This window comes from Acartia tonsa, chromosome 5 (assembly GCF_053477335.1).
Source record: "Acartia tonsa isolate MP-2025a chromosome 5, ASM5347733v1, whole genome shotgun sequence".
Lineage (NCBI taxonomy): Eukaryota > Metazoa > Arthropoda > Copepoda > Calanoida > Acartiidae > Acartia > Acartia tonsa.
The window spans coordinates 42,708,214-42,725,099 of record NC_137264.1 but is presented as its reverse complement, the minus strand read 5'-3'; the positions used below and the strand labels follow the sequence as shown (position 1 = coordinate 42,725,099).

Below are 16,886 nucleotides of genomic sequence, written 5' to 3'. Positions count from 1 at the left end.
CAATAATTTGTTTATAAATAGCACAGCAATAATATACTTTGTAAATTTGCTGTTTTAATGACAGTTGGAAAAATATTAGCAAACCTCTTAAGATAAATTTGTGTGTGTACTATGGGCTGAGAGACTTTATATACATTGTCCTATCCTTCCCTTACTCTATTACCATCAAGTTTTCCAAAGGTATTAGTAATCATTTCTCAGGATTTAAAGGTAAGAATAGCTACCTGTCCCCATTGGCAGCTTTGTATGAAGTGTTTATATAGATGAACTCTATCATCCTGAATGATGAATGTACTGATTTGAAAATCAATTTAGGAATTACATCACCTTCAACAAAAGGTGGTGTAGAGACACTGTGGAATTAAAAGGTAATTTAGAGTCATTCTGACGCAAAAATTATCATGGACTAGATATAGCGGCTAAACGTCTAGAGGCGTCTACGGGGATCTTGAGGTGTGTGTGTGGGAGGGGGGGGGAGTAATCATAGTTATAAATGTTCCCTGGACCTATGAGAAACCTTATTGCGAAGGAGAACCATATTGGTTCAGCGGTTATCGATATAAACACAAGACTGGCAGACATCCTGTCACTTTTGTATAAAGATTTAAGAAGTTGTGCAATTGGCAAGGCGAATATTATTTCAACCAACTGGCAAAAGTATAAAGTATTGCAAAATATAACTGTATATATTTCTTTACAAATACTTGTTTCACCTTGCCTTTGTCTTTATTTTTATTAGCATGTTTGTTACTTACGTACCTTTGGATAAAATAGCCCTTTTAATATGTTCAAACTTATTTGTGAAGTTTTAAAGTCAAAAGTCTTTTATTCTCCCACGGTGACAGATTTATATATTGAAAAAAGAGAGTTATTGATAAGAATGAGAGAAAGAAAAGAAGGGTGCTTTCCCACAAATTTCCGGTAGATCACCGAAAACTCCCCCTACTTAAGGTATTGAAGAGTTGGTGGTGGATTTTTTACCATGCCATATTTAATCTTACACCTAATGTCTCATCCCTGTTTCCCTGAATTAAAGCGCCTTGGGTGAGAACTCGATCCATCTTTATACCAAGAATTACATTTGTTATGAGGATAAGGGAATATATAAATAAATTTAACAATTATTTTTGTGTTACGAACGATGAATTTGACATAACGGTGGTTTCTCTCTCCCCCCCCCCCCCCCCCCAACCCTCATTATTTTAAATTATATTGAAAATGAGTGGGAGAGTGGGGGTATTTTTTTCGTTTATTTGTTTATTTATTACTAAAATAACAAATTCCAATTAACGTTAATTTCTTTTTCCGAACATAATTGTTTGTAGATGGGGGGGGGGGGGGGGTTGAGGGACAATACAACTAAAAATCTAATTTTATATTTTTTGTGGAAGTTTTGTGTCACTATATCTCTGATTACATAGACTACATCTCTAGATATCTTTCTCAATCAATCCGAAAACTTAACAGCAGCTTAGCAGGATTATACACAGACACGAACAATCATTCGGAAGCAGCTTATAGGGCCTGTAAAAATGACGTCATTCAATACAATACCAATTAAAATGTATACTGGCCTATCATTGGTCATTTGTATTGTATGACGTTATATTTTTATAGGCACTAGAAGCTGCTTTATCATTCAAAATTTTACCTGTCAAAAATTTGCCTTCATAATGTCAATATTGCTTTCATATAAAGTGGTTATTGATTACACTTTATCGACACATAGATAGTCTAGTGACATAAATACTACAAATTAAAAGTGATATAGAAACGAAATAATTACTTTATTAATAGATTTTAATAAGTGCACTACTAAAACACATTATTCGTCATTTTTACTAAAGATTTTGTTTTATAGTAAATGTATACATATCTGTGCGATTAAACTTTACATTAAATTATTATAGACAGACGTAAGGATATAAGCTGAAAACACCGCTTTTTTGATCAATTGATATGCTTTTTATATACGAGCTCCTTGTATCAACTTGAAAGGTTAGAAATAAAATATTCACTTTAAGATTCGACAAAATCAAGACGACAACATACATATAGCGAAACTCTGAAACGGTAGGACAAACAAGCATTGACAATTGTAGAGCTTATACTGCTTATATACAGGATACTGTTTAAGGACATACTTACATTTTTAGGAATTTATTTTAGAGATGCTTCCCTTATAATATATTACTTTGTTGTAATAGAAATCAGTACTTCAAAAATCAGATGAATAGAATAATTGTTGTCTCAACCATGACACTTTGGTTGAGCTTGGACTTCCGAATTAGCGGGAAGTTCACGAGATCAGTTGGCGAACATACAAACCCCCAATACCAGGAACCATCAAGTTTCAACAGCAGGTTTGAATATAGATTTATTGATGAAATTATTTCAAAAGACCTGAAATTACAAGATCAATTAATAAACAGAATAAAATATTATTCGTTATCTTAAAACTTTGAGCACTAAAAAAAATCCTTTTCTTTTCTTATGGTTAAAGAATCTTTGGAAACTTTGGCTTTAAAGGAAAATTATTTGGTTTAATAAATCATTGTTAAATGCAACAATAAGGCACATAAAAATTACTAAAACATATATTAATCATAATTAAGTTTCATGCTTAGCTGGCTAAAGCCTTTTTAAAATTACATATAATCGTCCTATACACCATACTTCTTAATCAAATTAACAAATTCTACCTGAAGCTCTTATGGTTTCAAATCCCTGATATACTAGGGTCGTTCGCACACAATGAGACCAATGATAGGCCCAATTTTGTTCTCCGCAATCTTCACACTCTCATATCTCATTCAAAAGTAAAGAACGTGCGCTTCAAAATAAACAAACACTCTATGCCGCGCCACATTATGAAAGGAAAGCCTTAAAAGACGACATTTGCGCTTTGTTTTTGGTTTAATGATAAGGAATTTAATTTCGAACTTGATAAACACAAAGCTTCCTCGAAAAGAGGTTAAGACACACCCCCCGTTTGAAAGTCAAATTAACTTCCTTAACGAGATTCAAGGTTTTTTTCGCGCTGAGCACTAGCAACATTTCTCACTAAACTCAACTCACCATAATCACATGAGAATGGCCACACCCCGAAAACGTGACAATTTTGCTCCTAACTAAATGAAACCCCGTGAAATGCATACACAATATTATACTCCTCACTAGGACTCATAATACCTCACATTTAGGATAGAAGGATGGGGATTGGTTTGTACCATACAACATTTCATGCACATGACAATCACAAGATCACATACACAATCCTAAAATGGATAATCCTATTAATCATGATGTTGTAATATAACAACTATACTAAATACTCATTTCATAATCAATAGGTAATAAATCATTATTAATAAATCAATAAGTACCTACGAAATCAGGTTGAAATGTAAATGTAAACAATAATGGTAAAAATAAAACGAAATAAATCTTAGACAAGAAAATTAAGATTTATAGGTACTTAAAACTAAATTTGTTAAGCATCAAAAAGAGTAGTAAGAAAAAATTTTTCAAAATCCTTGGGCAGAAAGTTTTTCAAACCTAATGAATAAGAACTGTAATATCTTAATCAACAATAAAACTTTTTAATACTTAAAGAATAGCAAAATAATAATATCTTCTTTAGAATTTTCATCGGAATTATAAAAAAATACCAATTTTTTCTTTGTAAAAAAAAACTTTAAATATGAATTTTCAATCATTCCTTGATCTGAATAAAATGTTTTACTTGATTGAAATTCATATATAATTTTAAAAAAATCTGCTAAAAAATACTTGATTTTTTTTTCATAGAATAAATATCGAATCACGCAACCTCGACACATTTATTCCTTTTTGTTAAACTTTTCAGGTAAGTTTTAAAATGAATTGTACTTTTGAAAAGAAATTAAACTCAATAAAATTAAATTTGAGCATATGAAATAGAAGAATATTTAATCGCATTTCATTTGATTCTTATTTTAGGCATAAAAATAGGCATATGAAAAATGTGGCTTTTTACTAAAAAAAAATCTCAATTTCCATAAAATAAGAATCAATTATTAATCATAATTTTTAACAACTGCCTGACTGATACAGCATGTTCTTCTAGGGGAGATTTATCTGTCAGTCTGAACAAGACTCTTGCCGTCTTTCTTCCATCCTCAATTCTCGTCACTCGGCCCATCCTCAAACATCTCATCAGCGGATTGGTACTCGTAACCAGAACTACATCTCCATCAGCTAGTGGCTCCGCCATCTCATCCTTCCACTTGGACATCCGTAATATCTTCGGTAGGATCTCCTGGCGGTAGGCAGTCCAAAACTGGGCAGATAAATCTTCCAACAACTTCAACCTGGAGGAAATTTGGTCCTCCGGTTTCATCGCCACATTGCACAACGGCTGGCGGTCAACATTTCCCAGCAGCTGGCCAGGGGTAATCAGCCGCCAATTCTCCACGTCGTTCGCAGCTTCAATCGTCAGTGGTCTGCTATTCATAATTTTGCTGACCTCCGCCAACAGCACCAGGAGCTCGTTGAAATTAACAGAACTATTCACCAACTTCTTGGACAGCAATCTCTTGGTTAATCCCACCATTTTCTCAGCCTGCCCAATATAATGGTGGGCTCGGGCCGGGATCTGAGACCAAGAAAACTCTACCTGGCTGCCCAACTTCTGCTCTAAAACCTTGCGAGCACCGGATAATTGTGTGCCCATGTCGCTTACTATGATCTTCGGCAGACAATGAACAGCTTCCAACTTGCGCAGGGACAACAGGATACTGCTGGTATCATACTTTTCCAAGGCATCTAACCACAACGCCCCTGAGAATCTGCAGACTACCACGAACACCCACACTTTCTTCGTTGCTGTCTGACTCCTCGTTTTGGCGGCAGCTCTCCTCGTAACCAGCGGACCCATCAGGTCGACTTGCACAGCTTCAAAAGGCCTGCTCGGGACCAACTTGTCAGGTAACACCTCCTTCATGGTAGCACGACATTCCTTAGCCCTCTCGACACTGCAGGGCCAACATTTCTTCACTTCCATGATGGCCAACCTCCTTGCCTTCACAATCCAGCACCAACGGCGGCTCTCAGCTAAAGTTCCACGGACACCAGAGTGAAGCTCAACATGCGCTTCTCTCATAAAAACAGCAGCTAACCAATTACCAGGCTCCAAAATTATTAAACCTGGCATGTCTTCAAATATCATTTTACGGCCGCCAGTAATGGCGTCAATGACTGGCTGTCCTCGACCAACCATTTTAAGAATCCTCATCTCCCTGGTCACATAATTTCCACCGGGACCAACGACAGGCCAGGTCAATGATACTTCATGCACTAATGGATTTAATGACGCATAATTGCCTTTAGCATCATTTATCCACTCATCCTCTTGGCTTCGTGACACAATGAAAAGTTCCGCCGCCGCCATAAAATTGTACAAAGACGGCTTGTACACAGAATCTGCGGCTGCTACATGACTACCAGCGGCTGTAGCCTTACCTTCTTGTCTGCTCTTTAGCTTCTTCAACCAGGTGTTCGCAACTTGCAGGACAGCTGCCATAATACGTTTGGCCTGTCCAAATGATCTCCTGTGCTTAAATCTAAAGACATCTTCAGCGGCTTCTCCGGCAACTTTCATTGAACATAACTTAACCATTTTGGTATTCAACTCCTCTGGGGGTAAAACCTGCTTGACTTCTTCGGCAGTTTTCACCGGCCACGCACTTTCATCCTGGCGCAACCATTCTGGGCCCAATCTGTACCTGGAACCTGGTCCCAAATCTGATACTTTGCAGGTGCTTCTGGTGCCCAAATCTGCAACGTTTTGCGTCCCCGGGACCCACCTCCAGTCATCCTTGTTGGTCGCAGATTGAATTTCTCCAATACGATGAGAATTAAATGTGTTCAACATAGCACTGTTGGAAACTATTTGTGATAAAACACACGATGAATCAGTAAAATACATCACTCTGATAATATCAAAGGGCAGGGCATCTCTGACGGACTTTGCCAACCTTGTGGACATCTGGCACCCCATCAACTCAAGGCGTGGAATTGACTCACACTTGACCGGCGCAACTCTTGACTTGGTGGCTAGCAGAAACGTTTCAAAACCTTGTCTAGTTGGCCACCTCAAATATGCATTAGATGCATAAGCCTCTGATGACCCATCCGAAAACATCATCAAGGATGGAAGGCCAGTTGGTTCATCCGGGACCACACAACGGTCAAACTCCAATTTAGCGACCTCAGCTCTGTCCTCCAGCGACTGAACAAGTTCATCCCGTAGACTTTTTGGAATGAAATCTTGCCAGCCCAAATTCAGCAAACAGGTTTTCCGCAGGACAAGTTTAATTCTCAACAGAATAGGGCTGCAAAGCCCGATCGGGTCGAAGGTTTGGGCGGCGAACCTATGGACCATCTTCTTTGTCAGATTCTCGTCCAAGGCGTCCTGGAGGTTGTACAAATCAGCATCCTCTTTCACCTTCCTTCCCTTGACTTTACCATCTTGGTTGACTCTTGTGGCGATGGACAACACATCGGTGGCTGGCTTCCATATCAGCCCGAGAACCTTGGTATGCTGGCAATCATCTCCAGAATAAATGACTTGTTTGAAGGAAAAACTACCTTTACCGATAATCCTGTCGGCCTCTTTCATCATCTCCTTGGCTTCTGGCTTCGATCCTGCTCCCGAAATAACGTCATCTATGAAGCTGTGCTTCTCAAGCTTGACTGCAACTGGAATCTGAGGTAACTTGAATTCCTCATCAGGGTAGGTAGGTATTTGTGGCTCCTTCCATAATTCAGGTTTGGCAACAATTTCACTACCATTTATTTGTCCCTCTCCATACATCTCCTTGACCTCTGCTTCACTCTTTCCGCCGAACAGGCGGGACGTCAACTTCAGAGCTGTAACTGCCAAATTTCCCGCAGCTAACTCGCCGAAATTTACAACTTTGGTCAGGTAAATTTCAAGTGGACCATCTGGCGTCGGGGAAAATAAAACTCTCTTCATCTGGCTGTCGAACTCTGTGGCCAGGATGGAGTTATAAAACTTGGAGATATCCGCGGTTATACCAACCTTGTAACCGCGGAAAAGCATCAAATGATAAAATATCTTCTGCATTGGCGGCGGGCCTCCCAGCATTATGTTATTAAAACTGGTACCCTTGAACGTCAGAGAACTATTTGCACACAATCGCATGGGTGTGGAACTTGAATCCTCCTTGAAGGCAACCACTATTGATGAACAAGACTTAGGTCCTTCATACTGCAACTCTTCAGGCGTGGCTTTTTGGAAAACGCCTCTTCTTATGGCGTCGTTGAATACCTCCACATACATTCCATAGGTACCTTCCTTGACCATCCTGGCACGATCCTTTTCAGCAATTTTGCGGGCTAAACTCTCATTGTAGGGTAAAGTGTGAGGATCTTCAATATAAGCATATTGACCTGTCCACTTGTTGGACTGCAAGTCTAGTGTTAAACCTGCCTCAATTATCCTCTGCCTCTCACGCTGGTCCCAGGTAGTGCCGTCGGCCATAGCCTTGCACTCTTGACAAGCAGTACATCCTGGACAAAGTGCCTGCGGCTGTATGCCAAACGATTCAGACGTCAGAAAGTCTGGCAAAGTGCCTCCACTGACACTGACAGCCTTATAAGCCGACTTTTGATCTCCAGCTCCACCATCAGCACTCGTACAGATAAAACCACTACCAAAAATGGTTCGCCACAACATAGACTGGCCCACTTTCTGGTAGGTTGAAGGAAACACGTCAGGATGTGTATTTCCAATGATGATATCTAAGCCTCCACTAATATATGTAAACCTTTCTGGCGGCATTTTAAATATCTCGGCGGCAGTTTCGGGGTGGACCGAGCGCATCTCGTTGGCCCCGCCGAGGGTAGGCATGACAGCTGCCTCAAACTCCCTCAGATTGCCGTCCCTATCCTTCAAATAAAACACAACATTGCGGCAGGAAGACTCACTGCCATCAGCTACAGAAATCGTTGTATATCTGCCAGTAGATTTCAGCTTCAACTTGTTGGATAACTTCTCAGACACAAGTGGCAAATTTGCCCCGGAGTCAAACATTACCGTGGCGTGGCAGGTGCCGCCGCCAGGTGCTACAACAGGAACTAACTGCAGTAAGAAAGTACAGGGGCTGGGTGCAGAACTTGACTTGTAAACTGTATTCACACCAGCACTAGCCTCATGGAGTAACCTGGAATGGTATCTGTCGCAATTATTAGTACCACAAACACCAAGCTTATCAGACTTATTACACTTGTCAGCAGTATGGCCGTCACATAGGCAAAGTTCACATAATTTCTTCTGCTGGACAACTTTCTTTCGATCAACCACGTCCATCTTCTTAAACGTGAGGCAACGGAAAATCGGGTGTTTCTCCTTGCAGCTCTCCACAGGACATGCACTGTTCCACTTGGAAGCCTTGTCCTTTCCAGCCTTTCCATTCTTATTGTCGTTGCGGCCAGATACTTGCGCGGCGGCAGCTCTGTCACGATTTCTCTTGCCGGCGCCATTGTCATAGGACATATCACCAGCCAACATGGCACCCCTGGTCCTCTCCAGCAGTTCAACAATCTTCGGGATGTTGGGTTGGTTCATGCTACCTAGCTCCATCATAATTTTGTCTCTCAAATTTTCAGGGCACTTGTCTTTAAAAATATGAATGAGCGTTAGGTGGTTGTAATCCTTAGCTGCAGAACCAACGATGGCTTCTACCTCCTGCATCATGCTCTTGAAGGTAGCAATTGCGCTAACCACGTCCACAGGTTTATCCACAGGTTTCATCTTGTTCAACTTAGTTAAAATCCTCATGAACCGGCGAGTGTTTGATAAAAACATCTGGTCAAGAAACGCCCATTGTTCATTGTGATCTCTAATCGCTGACACTTGCTTGCGTAGTTCCGTGTTGGTTATCACCTTCTCCATACACAACATCAGACTTAACCTCTGGTCAGCAAATCCATAACCAGAGCAAAGATCCTTAAAGACCTGTTTAAAGTTTGGGTAATCCGTGTCAGTACCGTCGAACGACGGCAACAAACTGTTGTCCCAGCGCCCATACTGCGGGTTGGAACTCCGAATATCCACAGCAGACATACTTCTGGAGAGCATGGCAGGTGTCCCACTCTCATCCAGATTAGATGAACGACGTTCCATCTCTCTAAGCCTTCGGTACATATCACGTACTTCTTGGCGCAACTCCACGGAAATTTTAAGCACTCCCATGTCCATCTTCACCTTCTCAATGACGTCAAGGTTCCTGGCGACAGTGCTTGACCTCGCGTCATCTGAATCATTGTCAAGCCAGTACAGAATTTTTGTACACTGCTCCAACGACGCATAAACTTTATCTGCAACAGTTTTCTGCTCACTAGCTTCATCCAAATCACGCTTGAACTCGCGCAGCTCACTAGTCTCCACAGCAGGTTTTAGACTTTTTATTAGGTCAGATTGGTCCTTGACCTCACTAAAAATGTCACGAATTGATTTTACATTCACATTTTCACATGAACTAAAACTTTGGCAGGCTTTTAGATTGTCATAAAACAATTTTAACTGTTCATCAAAAACTTCTAGCCTTTCACTGCCAATAGCGATTGCTCGCTCAATTTTCTGCTTTTTGGTTAGTGGCATATTGATTCACTAGGTACTTATTTCACAGAAAAATTGTCACAGTTTATTGCATCAATAATTCACTAGATGCTATTGATCTCTTGATGAATGCTAACGCCTATTCATCAGATATTTTGAAATTGTCTCAACCATGACACTTTGGTTGAGCTTGGACTTCCGAATTAGCGGGAAGTTCACGAGATCAGTTGGCGAACATACAAACCCCCAATACCAGGAACCATCAAGTTTCAACAGCAGGTTTGAATATAGATTTATTGATGAAATTATTTCAAAAGACCTGAAATTACAAGATCAATTAATAAACAGAATAAAATATTATTCGTTATCTTAAAACTTTGAGCACTAAAAAAAATCCTTTTCTTTTCTTATGGTTAAAGAATCTTTGGAAACTTTGGCTTTAAAGGAAAATTATTTGGTTTAATAAATCATTGTTAAATGCAACAATAAGGCACATAAAAATTACTAAAACATATATTAATCATAATTAAGTTTCATGCTTAGCTGGCTAAAGCCTTTTTAAAATTACATATAATCGTCCTATACACCATACTTCTTAATCAAATTAACAAATTCTACCTGAAGCTCTTATGGTTTCAAATCCCTGATATACTAGGGTCGTTCGCACACAATGAGACCAATGATAGGCCCAATTTTGTTCTCCGCAATCTTCACACTCTCATATCTCATTCAAAAGTAAAGAACGTGCGCTTCAAAATAAACAAACACTCTATGCCGCGCCACATTATGAAAGGAAAGCCTTAAAAGACGACATTTGCGCTTTGTTTTTGGTTTAATGATAAGGAATTTAATTTCGAACTTGATAAACACAAAGCTTCCTCGAAAAGAGGTTAAGACAATTGTATCGTACAAAAATGTTTTGTCCAAAAAAGTAAATAACGACATGTTTTAAAAGGAAGTTTATACGGTTCCAAAATCATACCTCATATTATAGAAAATTATAACATACATAGAATCATTTCTCAAACTAGTGGTTATTCCATTACATAAGTGTCAACTTTCATTAGATAATGACGTACTGACATACTCTACTTATAGAGTAGCTGCACTACTAACAAATGTTACCTCTTGTTGAGTTGATGTACAAGTACCCAGAGGAAAACTAGAAGTATCCCAACAATGAGTGGAAACACAGACAGGCTGGCCAACAAATACTGAGTCTCACTGAAATAAAAATATTTATCAATATTAATCTAATACATGCAGGGAACCAGGTGGCATTGGATTGAAAATTACGCTAGTAACCAAAGTCTTTTAATTAAGTCATCTAATTCAAAGGCTAAAAAATTTTGGAAACTTAATCAAATTTTGATTGGTTGGTTCCAAACTATTTAACTAATGATTATAATCTACAGAAAGAGTTATTTTGTTTATCGTCATTGGGAACAAAAGTCCTATTTAATAAGTTTCGCAAGCCCGACTGATAATTTCATAGTGTTTTAATTATCATAAATTATTAGTTTGTATACAGTAAATAATAGAAATGTTAAGTATATGGTTTTTCTGCCTTTAACTGCTACTTACAAGCGTTAAAGCTTTAGATGACATTAACATATAAAAAAAATGTTTTTTTACTTTTCTATTCTTTTAACTTAGGTTCCATTCAATAACTCAGGGAAGAAGGGAACATTGTACCATAAATTATTATAAAGATACCCGAAGTTATACACATTCTCACTTATTCGTTTGCTTAGAAACTTTGGGTACTGCTATTAAATCTTTATTGGTTGGTATAAAATAGTCGTGTCCACACTTTTCCACCAATAACCTTAATGTTCATGAGGGTTAATTATATTTATCATAATGAGGGATGGGAGGTGTACATCAGTTTATTGTGCATTGTATTATCCCTTAAGACCCCTTCTACGCCCTAAATCTAAATTTTGTCTAAGATTTAAATTTCATTTCAACATGAAAAAAAATCAAAGCTTCAATGAAAATTGTATATAATAGATGATTTTTTTCTGTTTTTTGATGTCAAACATACACACATATCAAAGGACGTTCCCAAAAATTTAATTTGTGAATAATGCTAGAATAAACCCTTTATAAAATAAAAAAATAAGCTTACTAACAATCAGAAAAGACAGATAGAAAATATTTGAAGCCTTGAATTTGCTTGAATGCGTACTGTGTAGGTTGTAAATAGTTGTTTAAGCCTTGCTATGTCTGATGAAAAATCACCAATAATATAATGTTTGTGGTTTGGAAAATGAATTACACAAAAATTGGTACGCTGGCGTAGTCAGGGGAGATTAAGAAATTTGCAACCTTTTATTCACCCAAGACTACACCATCTATAAATGCAAAATTCACACATAATAAATATTTTTTATTTTAAATTTAGAAATTAATTTAGAATAAAACAAGGGCAGTTTTGCTCGTAAAAGCACAGCTATAAAACCAACTAATTAATTCAATAATAAACAGAGATCTTTAGGACGATTTATTAATATACATATCTTCTGTAGATTAAAGTTATTGGGGGGCAAGTTTAGACACCGCTATTTTGAAAATAACCAATCAAAATTAAATGAAAGTACCCAAAGTTTTTTACTAACTTAAAGATAACATGTTTATTAAACTTTGGGTACCAGTGTAATTTACAGTCTAATGTTCATTTTTATGCTTTGATAAGAACATAAAACGTTTAGCGACTCTAGCGATTAGTACAGAGCCATCGTAAAATAGCTAGAGAGAAGGCAAAACTCGACCAATCAAAGCGTCTTGCTACGCCTTTAATAATTTGGCGGTTTTGCAAAGGAGCGGAAATGTTTTTGCTATTTTCTACCACGGCCATGCCATTTCTAATCCATAAGCAATTTTTTTCTTGTAATTTCCCACAAGGAAAGTTATGTCCATAAGGAGCGAAACAATAACAAGCTAACATTTGTTGTACAATGTACAAAGTGGGAAGGAAATGTGAATTAATATGTTCTAGAATTATTTTTTATGTCATGTTTATCAAAATACATGTTGCTAGACGTTATTAATGTATTTTTATGTAAGGTAAGAATATTTTTAAAATCAAAAACAAGTCAGGTCTATTTTAAACAATATTGTAATTAATAAAAATAACTCTTTTACAAATGACGTTTTTGGGCTACTACTACCAGTTAGGGAGTTGAATCCATTTTTATAGAAGCAGAAATATAATCTATGATTATGGTTTGGACCCTTTAAAACTGTAATCTACCCTTCCACTTTCCCGTCTCTTGGTGAAGATATCTTCAACGCCGATACGATTTTTGAAATATAAGATTCCACTTTTGTCTCTCTTGTTGAAGATATCTTCACCAAGAGAGGCAAAAGTGGAATCTTAAATTCAAAAATCGTATCGGCGTTGAAGATATCTTCACCAAGAGAGGGGAAAGTGGAATCTTACCTTTCAAAAATCGTATCGGCGTTGAAGATATCTTCACCAAGAGAAGGGAAAGTAGAATCTTACATTTCAAAAATCGTATCGGCGTTGAAGATATCTTCACCAAGAGAGGGGAAAGTGGAAAGGTAGATTACAGTTTTAGAGGGTCCAAACCATAATCATAGATTATATTTCTGCTTCTATAAAAATGGATTCAACTCCCTAACTGACTACTAGTAAGGAACCAATCAATCAAAATTATATAAAAGTACCTAAAGTTTAAAAGCCCACAAATAAGATAACGTAGTTATCAAACTTAAGGTACCAGTGTAATAAACAGTCCCTTCCCTCCCTACAATAGATAAAAATACAATAGATTAATATCAGCTCAAAAAACATAATCTACTCATATTCCACGCTGATATAGGTAAACATTCCCAATATAAGCAATCAATAAACAAGGACAATTTTGTCCATAAAAGTATTATTTAAATTTAAAAAAATACATTAATTATTAATGAAGCTTTACCAGCAATTTTAGTATAGTCCATAGCTTTGCGTTTGTGTCTTCTTTAATCTGTTACAAGAGTATGTAGACTGTATTAGCAAAATGATGTTAAGGCGGACATACGAACATATTCTATAGAGTAGCTGCGCTATATTCCATACCAATAAAAGAATATTATCTGTTTAGTTTCAAACAAAATAAATTTATGTAAATATTCAAAAATTTATTGTGTTTGTCTTTTGTCTCAAAACAGTTTTTTTTTGGGTGGTTTTAATTTAGGAAAAGGTTTGATGTTGGGAGAGGGAACTATATTATAAAATTTGATATTTAAAATTTAAACTGATAAAATAATTTAGAGAGATGGTTAGTTTATGATAAATAATGTTGTCAATAATAGTAATTGATAGATAGATTGATTATGATTATAATGTAATTTATAAGAAATAGAAAAAAGGAAAACAAACCAATTTAAAGGAAAATTTATATTTGATAATTATGTTCTCATTCCGATGTTTGAAGGAAAAAAAGGGTGGGAGGTTGTTTTTATTTTATCTTGAGTCTGTTTATTATTGGTTCCCTAATACAACAGTTATAAGTGTTTTTGAACTTATATATAACTTAACTTTTGAACTTATATATCTATGTGCGGATAGGCAATGCATATTAATTTTAATATAGATTATTAATAGAAATTGTTAATGTTTTGTAGGCTTCAAAAATGGTTATTATTATTGTATTTTATTTTTTCTGGACAACTATATATGACAAAATAGGATATCTTTTAGTTTGTCTCAGAAACGGTTTTATACCAGCGAAAACTAATCGGATCCGGAATCATAATAATCTTCTTAAAGAGAAGATGCCCCAAATACTTTTCAAGATAGTTTACTATTTTCATATAAAATTTTACAAGGTATAATGTGAGGGATCGTGTAAATTATTCCCATACCGTTTTTGGTCACGATTGCCAGTAATGTGACTTTGATATTTCTTAACGATGGTATTCAAACTCGAGTCCCTCCGCGAACCTTTTCATCCGGGGAGGGAGGGGACATTGGACAATAAATTAAACTGATACCCAAAGGTTTTTCTTAAATGATCTCTTACTCGTTGGCTGAAAACTTTGGGTCTCACCCAACTTTGATTGGTTGTAACAAACTATGAATATCGAAACTTTTCAAAATAATTTAAATGATAAATGTACATAAATGTTAATTATCTGGGAAGATCTCTGACTTTCACTCGAGAACGATTTTCAAATGGTTTGGAAAAACCAAATCAGTTTAAAACCTCTCAATTTAAGAATAATCATACAATGTAGATTAAGGTTTCTAATAGTAATGCTTTTCAAAGAAGATATCATTCAAATGTACAGGGTCATTCAAGAGAAATGATTTTTTTTAAAACTTAATTATGCATAGAAAATAAAACTATTTTGTAAAATGCTTTATATATTTGGAAAACCTATTATGAGACATTTATGTTTCAAATATTTAAAAATGATTATTTCAACAAATCATGCCCTAAAAACCGGTTTTTCCAAAGGTCTTTTTTTCCGAAGATTTACTAATTTAAAGGTTGTAAAAAAATGCGCACCTTTTTGAAATTCAAATTGCTCAGCTTGTATTAATAGTGGAAAAATGTTATGCATATTGTTAGAATCGTCATAAGCTCTAGTTTTTTAACATATAAAAACCATTCCTGTGATACGTGTGGTATAGGAGCTACGTGATAAAATGTTCCAATTACATAAAACTTTTCAACCTTTTTCTCACATTTTTCAACGTAGCTCCTTAACTACAAATAACACAATAACGGTACTTATATATTCAAAAACTAGAGTTTATGACGAAACTAACGATATGCATAACAATTTTATACTACTAACACAAGCCGCTCAATTTTAATTTTAAGGATGTGTGTATTTTTTGCACACCCTTTAAATCCATAAATCTTCGAAAAAAAGGCCTTTGAAAAAACCGGTTTTTAGGGCATAATTTGTTGAAATAATCATTTTTAAATATTTAAAACATAAATGTCCCATAATAGGTTTTCCAAACATAAAAAGCATTTTACAAAATAGTTTTATTTTCTATGCATAATTAAGTTTTTTAAAAAATCATTTCTCTTGAATGACCCTGTATAAACTTATATCAGAATTATGTTAGGATTGGTCACTTTCATATTCTATCTTATAAACGACATATTGTTCTTATGTTTCAACCTTATAGTAATTCAATCTCTATTGCATAATAAGGTATACATTTGTTTAAGTCAGTCTTATTAATTAAATAAATAAAAATTACAAAATAAGTAAACAAAATCTAACAGAGCTAATAATCAAAGCTAGCCAAGATATTGAAACGACAATTTAGATAATAATAAAAAAATGGTCTTTACAAGTTCATACAATATCCTAGTTGTAAAGTATTAGCGCTTTTTAATAAAAAGGCACTTTTAATGTTTAAAACCTTAATTACAAAAGTTAATTTTAGAGAATTTATTCCCCAATAAAAGGAGCGTTTTTCTTTTATGGGTGCTAACAAAACAAGGGTTTACAGTATTTTTGTAACAAAGCTAACTCAAAAATAAAAGGTAAACTTTTTTTTTATAGAGGATTATTCTGCTTATTTTACCAATCTTTTTCTAAGAAAGGTGCCCTCCTCACACCTGCCCCTAAAGGAAAATAGGTTATGACCAGTAGAAATATTCCCTAAAAATTATAGCTCTTTCAGTCATGCAGTTAGCAAAATATTCAATTTTATCGCAATTTACAATAAAAAGTGAGGTGAAATTTTGTCATTTTTAGAGAGTCTCAAATGCAAGATTTTTAGCATTTTAACCATATATGTTGGTTTGAAGAGTAGCTTTGCTTCTTTAAAAGGTTTTACACTAGTTTAATAATCCTGACACCTAAACTCTCATAAACTACACCTCATACATGTTAAAAAAAACAAGGATTTTTACAGTCAACAGTAGCGAAGCAATGACATGCAAAGAAAAATGATATATTAATACTAGAATATTCAACCAGATTTTCACATACTATAAAAATGGTATTTGCAGCTGGCTATTTTAACGAAACCCCCATCCCCTCCCCACCTAATGGAGGAATGTACTGATTAATAAATGAGGACTAAAAAAGCAACCTAAATTGATGACAAAATTTCACGGATCATAAAACCATTAATACATAAATATCATTTAAGATCGTTGTACGTGTTTTAAAAAATTATGTAAAAAGTATATAAATGTTACAAATATTTAAATATCTTACGGACGGAACTACGGCCTTTGTGATATGGAGTAGCTGTGCTACTAAAACTTAACAT

General features: G+C 35.7%; 2 protein-coding genes across 2 annotated transcripts in view; both read right to left on the bottom strand.

Annotated features, from left to right (window-relative positions):
* LOC145319572 (uncharacterized) overlaps nucleotides 1-16,886 on the bottom strand; it is a 102,971-nt gene that overhangs the window by 21,281 nt on the left and 64,804 nt on the right. The window contains exon 7 of the mRNA XM_080161775.1: nucleotides 10,751-10,849. Within this exon, the coding sequence (XP_080017901.1) occupies nucleotides 10,751-10,849 (99 nt within the window). The remainder of the gene's footprint in view (nucleotides 1-10,750; nucleotides 10,850-16,886) is intronic.
* LOC145319570 (uncharacterized) lies at nucleotides 2,365-10,513 on the bottom strand. Its single transcript, XM_080161774.1, has 2 exons — nucleotides 10,244-10,513; nucleotides 2,365-9,944 (listed from the first exon to the last, which is right to left on the bottom strand). The coding sequence occupies exon 2, from the start codon at nucleotides 9,665-9,667 to the stop codon at nucleotides 4,052-4,054; it is 5,616 nt and encodes a 1,871-aa protein (XP_080017900.1). The 5' UTR covers nucleotides 9,668-9,944; nucleotides 10,244-10,513; the 3' UTR covers nucleotides 2,365-4,051.

Excerpts from the sequence above, each read along its gene's own strand:
- LOC145319570 (XM_080161774.1), bottom strand. The coding sequence starts at position 9,667 with ATGCCACTAACCAAAAAGCAGAAAATTGAGCGAGCAATCGCTATTGGC.